General features: G+C 39.9%; 1 protein-coding gene across 4 annotated transcripts in view; it reads right to left on the bottom strand.

The window, feature by feature from the left end:
- Positions 1-6,387: 6,387 nt before the first annotated feature.
- The window catches only part of LOC137265352 (lysine-specific demethylase 3B-like), a 102,254-nt gene continuing 87,430 nt past the window's right edge, over positions 6,388-21,211 (bottom strand). For 3 of the 4 annotated variants that reach the window (XM_067800737.1, XM_067800739.1, XM_067800740.1), the window contains 15 exons: positions 18,729-20,909; positions 15,070-15,231; positions 14,171-14,459; positions 13,791-13,983; positions 13,507-13,607; positions 13,129-13,257; positions 12,458-12,619; positions 12,016-12,111; positions 11,736-11,854; positions 10,676-11,534; positions 10,088-10,309; positions 9,837-9,962; positions 9,099-9,238; positions 8,480-8,791; positions 6,388-8,333 (listed from right to left, as the gene is read on the bottom strand). In XM_067800737.1, the coding sequence (XP_067656838.1) occupies positions 8,256-8,333; positions 8,480-8,791; positions 9,099-9,238; positions 9,837-9,962; positions 10,088-10,309; positions 10,676-11,534; positions 11,736-11,854; positions 12,016-12,111; positions 12,458-12,619; positions 13,129-13,257; positions 13,507-13,607; positions 13,791-13,983; positions 14,171-14,459; positions 15,070-15,231; positions 18,729-20,909 (5,169 nt within the window). In that variant the 3' untranslated portion in view covers positions 6,388-8,255. The remainder of the gene's footprint in view (positions 8,334-8,479; positions 8,792-9,098; positions 9,239-9,836; positions 9,963-10,087; positions 10,310-10,675; positions 11,535-11,735; positions 11,855-12,015; positions 12,112-12,457; positions 12,620-13,128; positions 13,258-13,506; positions 13,608-13,790; positions 13,984-14,170; positions 14,460-15,069; positions 15,232-18,728; positions 20,910-21,211) is intronic. The other variant, XM_067800738.1, reaches the window with a different exon arrangement.

The following is a 21,211-nucleotide window of genomic DNA, read 5'->3' as shown; positions in this document are numbered from 1 at the left end:
AGGTCGATAAGCCGGTACTGCAGAACGGGGCATCGCCACAGTCCAAAACAGAAACCACAGGGGCTTGAACTAAGGTTACGTTTGAATTCCTAGTCTTTCTCTCAAACGACCTGAACCACATTATTTTCCTTACTGCCTAGCCCTCCCTGCAATGAAACAGCTCTAAATATAGTCTGTCTCACAGTCCCTGAACCACATTATTTTGCCTAATGCCATGCCTTCTCTGCCTGGTTTTCAGTTTTAAAGGGTTTATTTGTTACTAATAAAATTATATATATGTTAAGCTGCTGTTGCGTTGACGGTAATATGCGAGCCGGCAGAACGAGTTGACATATGCTCACGAAGAATTCAAGAGTAGTGTGTGAGTGAGGTTATTTTTACGACGATTTTTAGCAATATTCCAGGAAAATCAGGGTTAGGGACACCAGAATTGGGCATCACACATTATGTCCATGCAGGGAACCGTCTTCGGCCTTAAAATCTCTAATCGGTGTCGGTGTTTTTAGAACGTCAGCAAACATCCCCAATATTGCTTGCTTATCTAACGAGAGCACAAGGCTGGAATAAGGGAGGGTGTGTTTTAGCTGACTGCAACAGAGGGTTGTTCGTCACTCCTGCGATCGATCACAAGTTTGTCTGTGTTCCATACCGTAGCCTCTACTACATTGTCAATAACACATGTTCCATACTGCAGTCTACACTACATTGTCTGTAAATGTGTTCTATACTGCAGCATACAGTACATTGTCAATAACACATGTGTTCTATACTGCAGCCTACACTACATTGTCAATAACACATGTGTTCTATACTGCAGCCTACACTACCTTTTCAATAACACATGTTCCATACTGCAGCCTACACTACATTGTCAATAACACATGTGTTCTATACTGCAGCCTACACTACATTGTCAATAACACATGTGTTCTATACTGCAGCATACAGTACATTGTCAATAACACATGTGTTCTATACTGCAGCCTACACTACCTTTTCAATAACACATGTTCCATACTGCAGCCTACACTACATTGTCAATAACACATGTGTTCTATACTGCAGCCTACACTACATTGTCAATAACACATGTGTTCTATACTGCAGCCTACACTACATTGTCAATAACACATGTGTTCTATACTGCAGCCTACACTACCTTGTCAATACCACACACGCACAGATTCTACAAAATACACCAACCTTCCATTAACCCATATACTGGAATCCATAGCGTACAGCAATATATTCCTTGATGTATAACATGATTGATAGAGGCGACCACGTGTGGTCACGATCAATGCTGGACAACAGCAGTCGCCATACCATAGATCCCAATCATAGATTTACAGTAATAGGGCACACGCAAATCAATAGTCTTCATTTCCGACCAAGCTAGACCCGTTACACCAACATCTAATGCACTTTGATCGTTCTGGCACAAAACACGATGTACTGGTGCGGAAACAAGTTTGGACGTTTGATGATCGGTTGACGGACAAGTGTGTTGGGGCCGGATTGAATCTCAGGGGCTCTAATTAGTCTGTCAAATTTAAACACACACGTCCACCAACCGAGGGTGAATTAAGAATTCTCGATTTCTGTAACGTGCTGGGTATGTTTACCCAAGGCCAAGAGTTTCAGTTGTACACAGCTGAGGTATATCCGCCGTGCGGGTTGAAGTGAAGGTGTTGATTTTGCATCTAGGAGAAATGTTGATTCGTATGTCAACTGGAAATAAAATATCTTCAGGCGAGACTGAGTTTATAATGTGTTAAGTCTATATTACAGCATGGCCTTTGAGTCAAATCAGTATTGAAGACTGTCAAATAAGCTCGGCAATGTGTCAGTCAAATCAGTGTTACAGTGTGTATATTCGTCACATCATCGACACAGTGTTTCACGTCTATGAAATCGTTGTGACTGTGTCAAATAAGAGCTACAATATGTCAAATAATTGTTACAGTTTTTCGCTTCTAAATAATTGTCACAATGTGTCCAGCTGGTGTTAGCGTGTCCACTGAGTGCCACAGTGTGTCAAATCAGTGCTGCAATATGTCACATCATTGTCACAGCGTGTCAGATCTATGTTACGTTGTGTCAGATCAGTAGTACAGTGGTCAAATCAGTGTTACGTTGTGTCAGATCAGTAGTACAGTGTGTCAAATCAGTGTTACGTTGAGTGAGATCAGTGCTACAGTGTGTCAGATCAGTGTTACGTTGAGTGAGATCAGTGTTATAGTGTGTCAGATCAGTGCTGTCTGTCTGGGGACGTTGCGCATGTAACCCCAATCTAGCCCTTTTAATCCTCTAGGGCAAGTGGTCTTACATTTATATAGATCTACTGAATAGAATTTCTGAGTGCGTCAATGACAGGGTCTTCTGTCTCTATAGATGACCACTGAGACCACGGCCACAAATGAAGCTGTGATGCTCTGTTATAGCAATAAAGTCAGACTGACCCATGTCAAAATTTTATGCTTCTGTGAGTTCGACATGCTTGTCTCAAGGACATACTCGATGCGATATTGTCTGTTTACCATAAACATGAATATGCCATTACAACCTGACATGAAAATGTCAAGACCATGTACCAAAGCAATCACAGCGGGCTGATTTCTTGAACCATTAAACTAATGAGAAACGTGCCTGGACATGTGGTCTTTGCGTTATTTATAATATCAAACAGTTCACTTAAGATTCTAAATCTTGTCATAGCTTTTGACAGTTTGTGTATTGATGACGGAATTGATGAGGCTTTGTTAAAGATGCAGACAGCGGCTCTAACACTGAAGGTGTATATGGTTCCTGGGGCAAAATGAGTTAATATTCTTGCATAGACCTAGCTTTTGTTGCTTGGTTACCCTGTACTATTGATTCCTGGATGCTTCCATGCAGGACTTAAATTCGATCTGATTAACATTTGCAATAATAAAGGAATAGATTGACCTTTTCACAATGTCTATGACATGTACTGTTCTGTAAATGCAAGCCGACCCAGTCAACATGCAATCTGAAACATGGTGACATGTCACTGCAGCCCATCTGTAACATGTAGTCTGTAACATGGTAACATGCCACTGCACCCACACTATAACTTGCAGTCTGTAACATGTCACTCCATCCCCCTGTAGCATGCAGTCTGTAACATGGTGAAGTCACTGCACCCTCACTGTAACATGCAGTCTGCAACATGGTGACACGTCTTTGATCCGCACTATAACATGCAGTCTGTAACATGGCAAGTCACTGCATCCCCATTATAACATGCAGTCTGGAAGATGGTGACTTATAATGGCATAACTAATAATAACATGCAGTCTTTCACATGGTGAATTATCATTGCAGCAGCATTATAACATGCACTCTGTAAGATGGTTACTGGTCACTGCATCCCCACTATAATATGCAGTCTGCAAAATTGTGACATGTCACTGCGCCCCCACTATCACATGCAGTAAGGAAGATGGTGAATTCATTGCAGCCCCACTGTAACATGGGGACTTGTCACTGCATCCGTAACTATAACATGCAGTCCGTTATATGGTGACTTATCATTGCATCCTGATTAAAACATGTAGTCTGTAACATAACTTATCACTACATCCTAACTACTTGATGCAGTCTATGAGATGGCGACTTGTCAGTACACCCCTATTACAACATGTAGTTTGTCAGATCGTGACTTGTCACTGCATCTCTATAACATGCAGTCTGTCACAAAGTGACTTGTCACTGCATCCCTATAACATGCAGTCTGTAACAAGATGACTTGTCACTGCATCCCTATAACAATATGCAGTCTGTAACAAGGTGACTTGCCACAGCATCTCCACAATAACGTTCACATGAACAACTTTGAGAAAGTGATTTTATGCCACTTTTAACAAGGTTAAACAATCAACAATCAATTTGATACCCTGCCACATTGACCTCTACAACAAGAAGCATGATGCGCCATGTTTGTGTAAGAAACACATTATCGCATTTCCACTTCTGCTTAGGCCGATTTCAAGTGGTTGTAAATCTGTCCTGTCCTTGTAAGTTAATGTCAATAGGAACGGGAATCAAAATAATGTGGATATTTAAGTATAAGGAAGTAAAAACCTTGCATCATGCGTTTCAAAACATCAGAAGCCATTTTAGCCTGTCACATAGACCCTGAAGCAAGTTTATCCATGAAAACCCACGTACAGTATGGTTCAAAATTATTGAGAATAGCTAAAGCATTTCATATTATTAAACGAGAACAAATCAGATAAAATTGAATGTATTGTGAAAGTGAACTGACCTTTTCATGTTGTGTAGGTAACAATTTAATATTTTATCAAGTCTCCTTGAGCTTCACGGCACAGTCTAAGACGGGTAGGCATACTTCCTATCAGAGAGGTTAGTGTCTCGTGAGTTATGCTGTCCCAGTATCGGACCACTTCTCTCTTCATGTCTTCAATTTTTGTCAACCCCTTTTGATTCACACATTCCTTCATCATCCCCCAAATGTTCTCAATGGGATTTAAGTCAGGACTATATGCAGGAAATGGTAATGCAGTCACATTTTTCTCCTGAAACCACTGCTTGGCATGTTTTGCGGTGTGTTTAGGATCATTATCTTGCTGTAAAATCCAGTCATTTCCATAAAACACATGTGCACTTGGAAGCAGAAAATTATCTAATATGTTAGTGTAGCGTTGACTTGTCAGATTTCCCTCAAACACACACAGCGGGGTCGTTCCTGATAAGGATATCCCTCCCCATACATGAACCTTTGGGCTGTATTTAGGTCGTCGATACAACGGTGCTGATGCAGACTTTGTCAATATTTTCACATAATTGGGATATACCCATATTGAGCTTTCATCAGTAAAAATCACATTTTCCCAGTCAAAGTTTTCATGTGCCAAACACCACTCAACACGCCTGTCTTTATGTTCTTGTTTCATGAGAGGAGAAAGAATTCCAGTCTTTTTCTCCCATCCAAGATCAATCAAATTTCTTCTAACTGTAGATTTTGATACAACTGTTGATCCCCTTTCTATCATTTCATACCTGATGTTGGAGATGCTTGCCCTTTGCTTTTTAGACGCTAAAATTCCCAGCCGGACGCGATCTGAGAAGTCCAATTTTCTGGGTCTCCCTGCTCCTTTCTGATGCCCCAAATCCTTTCCCTCTTTAAAATTCTTCCTAATCCTATACACAGTAGAAAGAGGAGTTCCTGTTCTCTCTGCCAATGTATTTACATCATCAATTTCTTGATTACACAACTCAAAAATCAACCTTCTTTTATCTTCAGCAGACATTGTTGACAGTGCTGAGGAAAATGACGTCTGCTACAAATTCAGGGGAGGTAACTCTAATTGTACTATACTCAGTAGGCCAAGATGAGTTACCTCCCTTATACCATTACTTAGTTTTAAGTATCAGTGAATCAGTTGAGGTGTTAGGATAGCTCAAAGTAAGAAGAAAAATTCTCAATAATTATGAACCAGACTATAAGTCTAGAAAATGTGGCAAGTCTAGATTTCCATAGCCTCTGAAAATGAAATAAGTCTCAGGTCTCCTTTTCATCAGATCTGATTTTTCTGTAAAATATGTTCACTTCAGCAATTAGATTTTAATTTAAAACAATTTGTGCGCTTCTGAGGATAATTGCATTCTTGCATTGTAGGCAATTTTATGACAAAATGAAACCTTAAATTAGGAGTAAAATTAATGTTACAACTGAGATATCAATAAAATTTTTGCCAAATTCTTGTTGTGTCACCATAGAAAACTTCCTATTCTCTCATTTTCCACAGGTGAATTTCAACATTGTGACAGGTTTGTTATCAAAATTTTGATATATACACATATGGGATATTACTGGGGAGCAAGGTGTAAGCTTGGTGGCACTGCAGATTCTGCAATATAGAGCAAAAAGGATATACTAGACTGCATACATTGGTTGAATAGTTTTTCAATTTTTCACATCAATATAAACCTAATGGAATGAATAGTAAGTATTGGGAAAAACTTCATTATGTGTACCTGATTATAGGACAGTCTTGAAGACAATTGTAATTATGGTGTAGCTCTTTATGATATAAATCCATTAAAGTCATCAAAGCTGGCACCAATGCTTTAGAAATGTGGTTCTAAATGAAATCTCTCTGGGGCTGCACAATGTTACTCAGACTATGATTAAGAACAATGTTTCAAGAACTGACAGCCACAGTGGGCATTGATCAATGTAAACATTTGCCCAGACCTGGCCACCAGTCTAATAAAAATCAGATATGGTACTCCCATCTGATACCTCTCCCCATAGATGTGTACCATATTAAATTATAGCTTCTGATATTTTGATGTGCAGGCTGACTAACAACATCCATAGACAACAGAACTCACATATTATCAGGGGGAAATAATCTTTTTTATTAAGAATGATAGGACAATACTAAAAGTCTCTAGCTGTTATGCGTAACACGTCAATGTTGCCTGAAAGGAACAATAAACATTTTGCTCCACATTTCTTTATAAAAATAATCTATCATGGTCTGTACACGGCTAGTATGTAATATGTAGTCATTAACAAGATGGATGTAAGTATGGTTGTCAATTGGTTGACATGACTGACGTTTCCTACGCCCCTATCTCACCAACAGCAGTCCATCTCTCGAGCCACTGCAGCGTCCTTAGCCACACTTTAGCTAGTGGTACGAATTTCTAACACTATAGTCGTCAGAACTATGAACACCTTCAAGATTGCAATATTTTGCATGCTTATTCACAAAGCTTCTTAAATAGAAATGCAAAAATGTGAAAACAAATGATAACGTATGGCCAATCCACAATGTTCTGTGAACGGGAAATGTAAATAATATAATGAAATGTAAAAATGAAAGCCAACGATGAAATAACAGGGATTATGAATGTGAAATGTGTAATACGGAGGTATGGCCCCATAGAAACAATCTGATGATACAGCAATGTGATAACGATACTCTGTGTATATATACAACATAATGCAGTAGGTCTATACAACACTGTGGGGGCAATGTTGCCCTTAGTCTTTTGACAAACATAAACACCGTCAACTCAAGAGTTGAGACATATGACACTGTATACAGTAAGCCTATAGAGGCATACAACCATAGTGAACTCCATGTCTATACTACAGACGACCTTCATATAGTCTCAGGTAATTTAAATTATACAATTCTCATATTAATAAGTCTATCACGTACTATAGGCTTGGCAAACGCAAAATCCCTGACCATTGAAATCACATGGCTTTATGCCTCGGAGATTTAAGAGAGAAAAAAAAAAAGATTTAAAAAAATACAACAATAACAAGCCAAGTTGTCTTGTAGCCAAAGCTACATTGTGTCTTTCACACTGAACATCAAAGTATTTATTACGTAGTCCATAAGTCCATATTAAACTCTTTAAGTTTAACTCGGCAAATGTTAAAAATAACTGGAAAAGATCAGCAAAGATGTAGAGAAGTGATTATTTCGCAAAGTCTCTTTCTCCACGCTGATAATCACAAATGACACCTTGTACAATTCTACACAGCCAGTGTTGAAATCAAATTGAGCACTTTTTTGTACAGTAAACTCCTTCAAGCAAGATCCTTCTCAAGCCGAAACACACACATCTAGAACATTTCCACAATATATATGGTCCATACTATGCACCAACACAAACAATTCACAGTTCTTGTAAATCCAAAAACAAAGGAGAGAAAGAAAGTTATAAAGCAAAGCCCAAATGAGCTGTCCAGTTCTCTCCTTTCGCCCTTGTTCCTGGGAATCTTGTAGGATCTCATCACCTATTAGGGCATGTGGCACAACACTAGCAGGCAGGCAGGCAGGAAGAGTTGTTTTAAAAGTAACATGGCAGTGGTGCTTTCTTCCTGATGCCTTTACTGTCAGTCTACCTGTTCATCCACATGGCCTACAGCACATGTAACTGAGGCAACAATAGTAGTCTTCCTCTGTTTTTGAGCACTTTTGAAAATCTGCAGCACGAGAAATTGTCAGTCCTGGTAAGTCAAGCATCACTTGATAGGTGTCAAGTAATGGCACTTGACTGGTGTCAAGTTTTGTGGTGTTTGATTCTAATTACATCCGATCTGAAACCATCTTCAAGTATCAGCCTTGCACACAGCACTGCTGTCTTCTGTGGTTGTGATGGAATCCTTCCGTCTGCGATCATCTCTTATTGAGAGAGTGCAGTTGTAGGGGTTCTGCTAGCCTCAGCGTTGATGGGATGGATCAGTCATCCTCGTCAGGGTCTGTGTCCCGCAGAACAGCTATTGCGTCTTTCACAGCATGGTAGATGATGTTCTTCACCTGAAATGTCATAACAAAATCATAAGTCATGGCACAAAAACTTGTTCTTCACTTTTAGACACAGATAAACCTGAAACGTTGACATGTCTCAGAATATCATAGCTATGCAGCAAGGAGATATGACTATAAGAGTCAACAGTTCTTACCTGTAGTTTATCCTCATGGTTGGAGTGAGTGTCGGAGAGCTGGCGGAACTCCTGCGTGAGACGGAAGCAGTGGTTGAGATGTTCTGGTGATACAAAGTCCTCTGCTACTTTGATGCAGCTGTGCAGATTCCTCACTTGATGTGGGGCACCCGCAGGAATGAAGATAGCATCGCCCATACACTGCACAATAGTGTAGCCCTGTACACCATACTCCTTATACACACGTTCCCGGAGCTCCTCATCAAGGTACCAGCTCTGGTCGTGAATTGGGTCATGGTCTGGTTCAATAGTCTCACCACGCTCTTTCGCAACCTACACAAAACGTAAAACATAGACTTCATGACTTTTTCACCCACAGTCAAAAGTAAACATGAAATAACATTTCTAACCAATTCTGACCTGCAGATCCACCATTCAGAGAATAGCAGAACTGTATGTTTATCTTTAATCTAGAAAGGTATTTTTCCAAAAGTAAAGCCAGACAAGTCTACTACAAAGCATGCTGAAAGAGTACTTATTATACCTTGTAATAATTCAGTTTCCCCATATGATTTGTATTCTTGACATGTTATATTAACTGTACATGCCTTCATTTGATGAATATGTGAAGCGTATATACCTTGTTGAGGAAATCTCTAATCTTGTCAGCATCATGAGCATCATAGATCTGCCAGAGAGCACCAGGCACCTCATTCACCTCTCTCACACGGCGCTTGGTAATGGAATCACATCCAGCATCGTCTATAGCCTTCACAGCAGCTGCAAACACATTGGTCAAATATAAGAATATGGAATAGCTTTGTACTTATTAACCCAATCATGTAATTATACTTGCCCTTTTTTGTTTAACATACATGATGAGTGAGTATCTTCTTTTAGCAATATTCCAGCAATATGACGGTGGGGGGACACATGAAATGGCCTTCACACATTCTACCCATGTGGGGAATCGAACCCTGGTCTTTGGTGTGATGAACAAACAGTTTAACCACTAGGCTACTCCACCACCCTAAAGTATCTTAGACATATCAGCACAGTATATAATCAGTATCCACTATGTGTCACTAAACATTGCAACATCTGTGGAGACGTACTTCAGAAATCAATAATTTGTCCTGTACAAGCCCTGTAGCAAGTGGTCCCAGCTCATTCCAATCAGCATCAGCAGACCCCACAGTACATTATGCATCAATCACCCTTCCGCCATCAACAACAGGGGCAGTCAGTGCATTTATCAAAAGCCAGAGCATCTAACACTATATTCAGGTTTGTGAATACACCAACAGTCTACTGAACTGATACCATGTGTGATTTCAATACAAATTCACAACATATTTGCTGGACAGGAATATCCTACCTGCTTCGTGCACCTCCTTGCCCCCTTCTGCACCACTTGGGATGCCTACATACACCATCACATTGACAGCGTCAGAGATATCCAAGTGGAGATTTGTTGTACCCTCAGAAGGGAAACTGGCAGAGCCTGCAAATCCAACAAAAAATCATACAACTGTCTGAATAAACCATGATCAGTATTAAATGAGAAAGCTTAGGCTATGCATTTGTACAGAGGCTTTCATTTTTCACAAAGTTTTGCTAGAGACTTACCATAGGCATTGTACATCTTGGGTCCCAAATCTGGCCTGACCAGGAAGTCTGGTAGACGAGAGGCAAGGTTCAGTTTGCCCTGTCTGTCCGTGTATTCAGGTAGTGGAAGGCCCTGCATCAGGTCCTGGTAATGACGTGGCAAAAGCTCGCTGAAATCATCACCAGGGGGCCAATCCTTCAGCTTCAATAACATTGGGTCATCATTCTCATCTTGTGGACGACCTGCAGAAGAAAAATAGTTCAGTAATTGTCAGGGGACAGTAGTTAGCATTCAGCTAAACCCATTATCAAGAAAACACTATGACCATGGCTTCAGAGGTTAAGAAGATGATTGCACTGTGTTTTAAGCATGTTAAAACCAATGCATGCTCATAGAGACAAAATGATTTCCAGTGAGCGGTATCATTAGGTTGGACAGTTTGCAGATTTGAACAGGTTAACCAATCTTGATAGAATAAACTTCAATATTAAGTACAATGATCAAGAACAAATCAGATCAGACTTTAAGTACTGATTTCCATATCAATCAATTCTAAACACAAATCTCAAAAAGGTTCACTAAATCATACAGTAATAAAATAGGCTTACATGAAATCTTCTCAAAGCCATCCCAGAACTCTCCCATCTGATGTCCAATGATCACATTCCCAGTGCGGCAGTTAACCAGGTCGTTTTCCTGATGACCAAAGTCATTTCCAAATGATTTAGGATGCCACAAGGTAGAGTCTAGATTCTTGGAGACCCCTGACACCAGCACAGGCTGACCTCTCTTCCACTGTTCCTGGAAGATCTTGAAGTTGCCCTTGTGCCGCGGGTCATGCAGGCGAAGCAGTCGGCCATCACACAGCCAGGAATGTGGAACATCAGGATACAGAACACTAGTTTCAGTCAGGTTGTGTACCATGATCGGCAAGTCCCGAGTCCAGCCCCCAAGACGTGGCGTATAATGCATGAACTTGAATGGCTGGGTGTTGTCAATGTCACGACAGCTTTTCTCCACAACCGACTGAATGATATCATCGAGGGTGTTCCCAGATGACTTTGCCTTGGATTTGGTCTTGTTGCCATCATTCTGCACCTTGACCTTGCCCGCCGTCTTGGTGAGCAGCTCACGTAGGGTGGAACAGCTTGCTGGCATCTTCTTGTCATTCGGGTCATTGGATTCAACAGCAGGCTCGCTCACAGCTTTCTTCTCCTGTTGGTCCGACTTCCTCTTGCTGAATGGTGAATCGCTACGATCACGACTGCCCTCAGAATCCATGGAGGCAACATCAGCAAGGAGGCTGAGGGGTGACGAGGCTATGTCAGGATTGTATGTGCCCTTGCCATTGACGCTGACCTCATTGGAGGAATGGTGAGACTGTTTCTTAGATTTCTTCCCATGGTGTGGTTCTTCACCCAAACCGTTTACCAGGGCCTTCTTACTAGACAAATTGTTCAAGATTTGCTGAAATAAAGAGAATTTCCATTTAAAATAGATGCTGGTTTACAGCATATAAGGACAACCATCACTTCCATATTGAAAGATATGCTTTAACTACTAAGGTACCTTTTGGTGACTTCAGTTTTAAATTAACACTGCACAATATAATTTTCATGAACATGGGTAGACGTCATTGTGATAAAGAACATGAATGCCTGTATTTACCTGGTTCAGCCCATTCTTCCCCGAGATCTTAGCATCTGTAACCTGACCACATGGACACTTGGCTGGAATGGACCACTTTGCTCTGATCTCATGGATCAGCTTCCCAAGTTCCCATAATGCTGAAAGAAATAGGAAAATGATTTTCCAGGATTAAGTTTCTCTGTCCCATACAAACACAAAACAGAAACCATTGTCAATGAATTCATCTTAGATATTTTAAATATATTTTTACACATCAAAAATGTGTTTTTACAACTTTCAGTAAATATCCATTTCTTACCATCACTAGGAATGATCTGAGTAAGCATGAGTTTCTCTGCATCATGAGGTTGCCTATTGGCGCTACAGGTCAGCCATCGATGATCCTCAAGTGCCTCTGTTGTACAAAATCAGCCTGTTAGTTTACACATCAAAATGGCATGTCTAGTACTCGAATATGATACAATTAATTCTTGCTTTTAAAAACTTGATGCATAGAAATAATTCATGAAGGATCATAAATAAACTGAAAGAGACAGCTAATCTAAAATTAAAGCTACATGAATCTATAACCAACTTATAAATATTTCCTGGATATTATTCCAACTTTGTACCGTACAACAAAACAATGCCTACAGAATGAAACATTTAATAACACAAGGATGTGTATTGAATTCATTTCAGCGTACACTGCTTCAAGAGACTCAACAACTAACTTCCTTCCGAGTATGAACAGGACTCACTTTTGCCATCGTCCTTGGTGCCCCTGACCTTCACCTTGTAACAGTCAAGGCAGACGACAAAGCCACATTTATGACACACCCAGTGCATGTTGAACAACGTAGTATCACAGACATCACACATCTCACGAACTCCTGTCACAGCTCGCTTCCATGCTATTTTAGCTGAAAAGATAGTATATAATTTATTCCATGTTGGAACACAGAAATACTATATCAGATTTTACACTGAAATTTAAACAAATTTTTACTAGAGCTTATAATTTACTAGGATCAAATAGAAAACAACTTTTTCAGTTATGTTCATTACAACATTCTCTTCACATGGCAATCCTCATTCGTCAACATTAAATCAGACAAGAGTGATTCCCAAATGTTCAGTTACAATATTTTCTGATCAATCAATAAAAAGACTGACTTGTTTCATGTATCTGATAGTTAATGAGTGAGTGAGTGAGTTTAGTTTTACGCCGCTTTTTAGAAATATCACGGCAGGGGACACCAGAAAATGGGCTTCACACATTGTACCTATGTGAGGAATCGAAACCGGGTCTTCGGCGTGACGAGCGAATGATTTAACCACTTGGCTATCCCATCGCCCCGGATAGTTAACGGTCATAATGGTGAAGAATGAGGTGATATAAGAAAGAAGGAAAAGGGAAAAATGATCCTACATTTTCCCTTACCGTTGGTCCCGGCCAGGGCTTTCGTTTCACGCTCCTGCTCCACCAGTTCACAGAACTTGTCTCCCACACGAGTGATGATAAACTTTGATGTCTCAATATCCAAAGAAGGCTCTTGAACTGAAATCATAGTGATAACATTTTCCTTACAACAAAGCAGAAAGATTTCCTACAATACCAATTGGAGGTCTAAGAGATGAAATGGTTAATACTTTGTGTTTAATTAAACCTGACTTCATCTAAGTAGTGCATTTTCTCATCACTCCTCATAATATAATTCTTGTCATTGCGCTATTATTGTTCTGATATTATGAAATGCAACATGTTGGGTAATTCTGACAACAGATGATATATGTATTGCTTGTTTACCTGGAGTTCTGGATAACCAGGGTTCAATATCATCCATTTCTGCATCAGACAACTCGGAGAAGCCAGATATCGTCACCACACCTTTTGAACTGTAGCGCAGTCTGTTGAAATATAGTCATGACATACAGTAAACATGTACAAATGGAATAATTCAATCAATTTATCATCATTTCATTCAATGTTTATTAGATCAGACAAAAGCTTTATTTCTCTGTATCTCCATAAGAAACATTAAAGCTATTACACACATTTATCAAAGAGAAAAGACCTGAAAGACAGATTACCTTCTGAATGCATAAAATCTACAGAAGATGTTGGGTAGTTTCTTGCTGCGTTGGGTGGGTGTCATTTTGCACTCTCGACATTTCATCAGCTTTGGTGTAATTTCAGCACAAGAGGCATCCTGGACAAAAGGCTGACAAGTTCGTTTCAGCGTTGCAACAGAGTGCTTTACAAGCGGTTTGTTGAAAGAGGAGCCTGAAATTTAGCAGAAAAATATTTAACATTAATCATTCGAATACTATGTATACAAAAGAACAAAGATAAATTGACATTACAAACAAACATGAACTCTTAAAAATGCAAAATCAAGGTAGCACCGACATTTCTGGATCTAGGTCAAATTGAATTATCTCCCCTTGACAGCAAGATAGTTTAAACCTACCATTTTTACCATCTTGAGAATCCTTTGAAGGTTCTTTGGACCTCCGGTTTTTCTTCTTTTCTTTGACTGGTTGCTCTGTAGACTCAGTCTGTTTTGGTTGCTGAGATGGATTTTCTTCTTGTTTCTGTTGTTGTTGTTGTTGTTGCTGCTGCTGCTTTTGTTGCTGTTGTTGCTGCTGTTTGGTATTGGACGGAGGTGGTGGACTGACACTATCTCTCTCCCTAGATGGTTTAGTTGATGGTATCTTGGGCTTCTCTTCAGCCTTTTTTGTTACGACTTCTTCTTCCTTCTGCAACAATAATTGGCTTTGATTGGAGTAACTAAGCCTTCGAACATTTTCAAACTGAAAACCCAAAACAATTAAAACAAAGTAAATCTTGTACAAAAAGTCTCCATACTCACGATCAACATGAGTATCTATTTGAAATAGTCAACTGTACTCAACATAGTTGAAAGCAAAGTGCATCATTTATGGAACTGCTTCATCACACCTTTCTATCAAAAAACCCAACCAAAAATGTAAACAAGCTACATTAAAACGAACTACAAATAACTGAAACTGAGACAAGCAAAGCAATAAACATTGCCAGAGTGTGATGACACACACATCAATTATCAGTCCAGTCACACATAATTACCACCTAATCCTAATTAGCTGCTTCCTTAACAAAGCATGCATACTTGAGACCTACTCTGTGTCAGAAATCCCACTAAGTGACCACTCTCCCAATAAATATGGCGCCAATGCCATGAGAGTGTAAAGCATCAGACTGGTCGCGAGTGCTTGAATCAATATAGTTGCAGCAGAGTACTCCATTGCACCATGTCCTTTGCATGTGTACTCAGCAATTACAGATATGCACTCTCTCAACCGACTTTAAAGCAGCTGGTGATCTAACCTTGATTTCCTTTGTTTTAGATTCTTTTGTCTCCCTCTCTTTACGCTTATTGGCGGTCTTTTTCCGGGAATTGTTTGCAGGTTCTTCTGTTTTTAATTTTTTAGCGCCGATGTTGGTCTTCTTGGTTTTTACTCTCTTCTTTGGCTGTGTGCTCTCAGTGCACTGAAGGGACAAAGATAGCCAATTACATTGAGTTGTGATGACAATGTGCAAATGACTCTAATTATACTGTATTTATGCACCAATGACTGATGACACAAAAAGATATCACATTACTATATCAATGCAAGTGTGTGGCTAAGAAAAAAAAAATCAACTTCATTAAACATAGACCAGTTTAATGAATACAACATACAACTATGATAAATATAATATTCCTGTTCGATATATGTAATCCTCAAATCGATATATTAGGCAATCATACTTCCTTAATTTCTCTCCTAAATTTGAAAAACCTAAAATCAACCACAAAAATGTAACTAGACACTTGACAATTATGTCAGCAGTCCAAATAAAAATACATATTGTCAGTGTTGTGTTTTAAAAACTCTAATACTCATATGAATGTTCTAAAAACAAAACACTGAATGCAAGATTCACCCTAGCTACATAACCAGACCAACCATGACGTCTATACAACCAACGAACTGGTTTCAACATTTTTGAAGAAAACTGACATCTTTTTTCCAAACTGCCAACAGAGGAATTTGTGAAAGGAGCCCAGATGCATTTTTGTATCGGATGTACTGTGCCTTGCTGTGCAATATAGTAACCTCTTTATGTAAGCTGTTTAGGGAGAACAGTACTTCTTTGTGTAATCATCAAGGAGGACGAAGGAAATGTGACAAGGCTGATGTACTTACCAACACAGACTATTTACAAAAAGGTACACCCTAACTAAATACTAAATAAACAGATATGAAATAAATTCATCTTTCAGTACCATACAAAGAATTTCTAACTCTAGGTCACAGCAACATCTTTTGTTAAGCAGAAGATACGAGAGAAAGATTTATTTGCAACATGCGCAGATTTTTATCCTTGTTTGACATGTGCTTGAAAGCTTGACATGTTTGTTTTGTATGCAGGTGTTGCCATCGAGTGATGTAAGCATGGGGTCAGTGAGCAATGGAGTTCCCACGTTCACTGTACTTCAATACAGTATCCAAACTTTATCAAATTGGGTGTGTAAGCATTGGCACTGAAAGCTGTGCAGGCAAGGCTTTCAACTCACACAGCCCATTATTTACTATTTCAAAAGCCACCATTGAAATTATGACAGTCATAAATGCATCCGTCTGGCCTGAATTTCTTTTCTGTGTATTCAAAGTCAAATTTTGTGTAACTGGTTGATGACTGAGGTCACCTATGAATAAGTGTTGATGCTTCGGTGATGATATGTGAATATGGATGGTATTTCTATGGCATATGGATGGTATGATTTGCACCAACTTCTGGCTGTGTATAAAAGCTAACAGGAAATTGTCCACAGCCCTTGGGTAAACTACAACATATTCATTTCTGTAACATCATCTGCTAGGACAGGCATTCTGTCCAACCAATTAATATCACATATTTTGAGTTGAACTCCACAACACATATTTTCAAAGTCTCAAAACTCATTTATTCCAGGGGTGGAAATAACAATAAAATTGCTAGTGTACTCTGGTACAGTGGCAATGTACAATCTTCTGCCCTGATAATGTTTTATCTACACCGGCTGATTTTCTTTTTTTTTTTAAGCAACATAATTAAATTTGGAAAGCAACTGGTATATGATATATAAATTTGTTTGCCAAACAGAAAAAAATGAATCCCAAACACTCGACTGTAATGCTGGGTAAAGGGTTACTCAACCTTGCATTCGATGAAACTGATGAACCACTGAGAGTCAATGTTTACATAAAAGAATGAGAGTTTCATGTTCTTAACACCACTGACTTCACAACTGAATGGACGTAACTTCTATAAACTGACAAATATATAGAGATATATTTCTGAATAACAAGCCCCAGTTGTGTTAACAATATGTTGCAATGACTTTAACCACAACTTTGAGACAAATGCTTCACATTGTCAGAGATGAAACAAACCATTACAAAAAAAAATAAAAAAACAATCATACTTCCTTTGAAAGGGTCAGCAAAAAGGACAAATAATCTAGCCTGAAAGCCTAAGATCTAATTACAAAACTTAATGTTGATTTACTGTCAGCCAACAGTCACTTGGAACAGCAGATGATCTACTTCTATACAATGACCCACATGGCACACTATCCAACTCTTACATCACACACGTATGGAAAGAATTGACACCAGATGCAGCGTGAACATCTATCATTGTGAACATATACCTTGTTCTACAGGAAATGCCACATGACATCAGATACAAAACTGTCTGGAAAGCAACACCATGACATCAGACCTATGTTGGGCAATGAATCATTCTCCTACTACACAGCATGGTACACACTTGTCACAAGGCATCGATGATACACTGTACATTAATAGCCAATAGGCAGTATTTACAATTCAAAACCAGTTTCATGAATAATTCAACAAGGAATTGATAGCCATGTGTTACAATTTCAGCAAAATACACTGTTAATAACCATAACATAAGAGCACCCACAACTTCATGACCAAACACGTGTGCACAGTAAAATATCCTGAAAGCAAAAACAGCTCCATGTGATAGCTCCACTGGCTGTGATGGTGAAATGTGAGATTACAAGAATGGCAGAGTAAATGGCAACATATGTTGTGTTGGGATGTAGGTCACTGTACATACTGCTGATGATGGCAGAGCGTATGAACCCTCCTGGCAGGGGCTTCCACACAAATGGCAAACGACTACCATTGCCAATACATTTCTGAACCATTTCAACAGTAACACCATCTGGTACAGATTATTCGAAACTGCGTAGTTGTACGAACTTCAAGTCAAAACAAACAGTGTTTCATAAATTAGGGACAAGTTGGAAATTGTTTGGACATTTTAGAGAAATCTAAAGCAGTTTCCGAGAGAAGCCAAGGAATTTGCTGAACATGTGTTGAATATGCAGCGTGTCATGATGTTTCTGAAGCCCTGTTCTCAGGTTATTGTATACATAAACATCACATAGTCTAGAAGGTTAAGTTTTTTCCAAAAGCTAGTGTTCTGGTTATCATCAAAAATAAGTACAATGCTCTCCCTGTTCGGAATATCGAGGTCACTGCCAGACTGTAATTACAATCACATCAACCTCATTGCACCAAAAGGGCTACAATATTTCAACATATTTACAGCTACAGTGTCTGCCTATATACAGAGAACTTTAAAACAGGATGCAATTTTTGCATTGCTATTTCCAACAAGCAATAGGTAGGAAACTTTACTAGACCTAGCAGTGGATTATATTTTCACATCCGTGAATGTGATCCATTCCAACTAACTTCATAAAGTAGAGACAATTATAAAAAATATTTGGTGAAAATATCATCAAATTAACTAAACACGTCCCATTACCATCAGTAATGCCTAGGTACAAAATATCAACACATCAGTGAAAGAAAGCAAGTCCTTGAAGAGGGAATCATCCCTTATCTGTACAGATGAAACATACAAATTCATCAAATCATACCAATCATCTAAAACAATCCATAGAATGTGTAACTTACCACTGTTTCTGTTTCTGAGGCTGATGAGGTAGATTCATCGTCCTGTTTACCGAGATCAGTGATGTTACCATTGGGCAGACCAGCTGATGGGGAGCCAGCACAACTTTCACTATTGGAGGAATCCATTGATTCTTTCAGTACATTGTTTTTAACATCTTTCGATGGATTCCCCTCACCTACAACTGGAACACTTTTCATTTCCTTGTCCTCATCAGAATGCCTCTGTAACCAAGCCTTTTTAAGATTTTTTGGATGGCTTCCAGATTTATTTAATGGACTTGCATCTGATTTTGATTGAGGAGGAGGGCTAGGAGCACTTAATGTATCACTATCAGTGTCCATCTGTCCATTGGCTACCCTGTTGATGGTGTCCATGTAACTGGAAGCAATGTTGCTACTGACGTTGCTACAAGTGGTCACCACAGATGATGATGTATCCTCATTCACAGTGCTAGGTGGGGGAGGTAGACTGGGTGGAGCCGCTGGAGGAGGAGTGGTTGTTACCTCCATTTTCTCAACCTTGACCTCAGCTGGAACAGACACTTTCTCACTTTCTGCTGCCGTTTTGTGACTGTTCATGGTTCTATTATTGTCCCCCACAGGGTTCTTCTTCTCTTCCTGTTGAAACACACTTGTCACAGTGCTTTCTACAAAAGAGCGAAAACTGTCCATGAAACCTGAATTCTTTGGGAAAGGATTTGAGAGCAGAGCATTTACTGCTGCTGCGGAGGATGAAGATGAGGAGGAGGTGGTGGACCCTGTTGTAGCAGGTGTTGTCACTGAAGGTATTCCAGATTTGGGGGTTGTAGTGGTAGTTGTTGTGGTGTAGGGTGAAGGATTTGTTAGAATTTGAGGGGTGGTTACAGGTACAGTCACCATTGGAGATGATGAGTTTGGGGAAAGCGAGCTTTCCAACCCTTTAGTGCGCTTCCTTCCACTAGTATCACGATTACCCTTTCTCTTTTGCCCTGTGGGAGGGTTGGACTGAGAAGATGGTGGCGACACAGACATCATTGGAGAAGGAACAGAACTCTGTGTATGCACTATAGCTGATGGAGTTGGAGTCCTTGTTATCTGCACAGTAGCAGGTTTGGCAGCACTTTGTGATGGCCCATGACTGTAAATGGGGTTTGGCACTAGTCCTTGCTGAATTAAGCTATATGTAAATGAAAGCGTGGAGGGTGGTAACGAGACTGGAGGTTGTGCAATAGCAGGATAAGCTGCTGTGGATTGTCCAGGATGGTGCCCTGCCGTTGTGCTGCTTGGGGCAGGGTGGTTGTTTGAGGGGCTGGGTATGTGAGCTGGAGAAGCTCCAGCAGATTTGAGCTTTGCACTGGATGAAGAGGACTTGCAATAATCCACAGGTTGTGACAGGGGGGAACTCTGGTGATGCTGCTGCTGCTGCTGCTGCTGTTGTTGGTGAGACTGCTGACTAGTTGACTTGTATGGACTTTGAGATCGAGAACTTTCTGGGGGCCTAAACGCAGTTGGGTGTGTTTGGTGAAACATGGAGCCCCCTGTTGTACTGACTGCATGAGGAAACATATGTGGAATACCTGCTGGACTAGCTGATGATGAAACAGGTCGGTCCGGCCGATGTTCTGGGGTGTGTGCAGGGCGTGGCTGAGGGCGAGGAGATGATGACATGGGTGCTGGACTGCCATAATGAGGACTTTCAGATTTCACACTGGACTTATTCTCAACTATCACTGAGCTGTGCTTTTCCTTCGGATGCTGGTGTGCCATCTGAATTTCTTTTGACCTTGGTGACTGTGAAAGCGCATGACCTGAATGGGCTGGAGCTGGGAAGGTCTTAGGGTCTTGCTTTTCATCTTTGATATGCTTACCAGTAGGAGCTAATCCATGCTGCTGCAGTTGCTCTGGTGTTATTATTGAAGGATGTGGCTGAGATGGATAGCCATACAAGTTAAAAATAGTCCTGTGTTTGTCAGGAGGAAAAGATCCTCCTGGATAGGGGTATGGATAACCATACATATTTTTCCCATCATTCGGTGATCTAGAGGTATCCACTTTAGAGTCTTTATTCTCACTTTTCTGATGAGCATCAGCAATCATTTGCTTATATGCATCATGTTGTGATTGAATGTATCTCTTCTCATCCATCTGCTGTCTTGCTGCCATCTCTTGATGATGATGCCTCTCCCTTTCCCTCTCACTTTCCTGAAACAAAAATTCATTCAATCAATATTTTAAGAAGTAAAAGTTTAAATGCTGGTGCTCAGATATTAAGTTAACGCCAGTTCATACAAGCCCTGAAGTAACAAATCCTACGATCCAGACAAATTCTGTTGAGAACCTCTTCATTTCCGAGAACAACCTTACTCTGCACTCATGACACTGGTAATGTTTACAAAGGTGGTTGGCTAAAATTGGTGCTATCAAGTCTAACAGGCTTACATTTATTTGCATGGCCATCCTGTCTGTTAACACTCATTAACAATGCATTTCTACAGAATTCATGG

The sequence above is a fragment of the Haliotis asinina genome, chromosome 15 (genome assembly GCF_037392515.1).
Source record: "Haliotis asinina isolate JCU_RB_2024 chromosome 15, JCU_Hal_asi_v2, whole genome shotgun sequence".
NCBI classification, from domain to species: Eukaryota; Metazoa; Mollusca; class Gastropoda; order Lepetellida; family Haliotidae; genus Haliotis; species Haliotis asinina.
The sequence above is the reverse complement of the archived record's forward strand: the minus strand, read 5'-3'. Positions and strand labels throughout refer to the sequence as shown.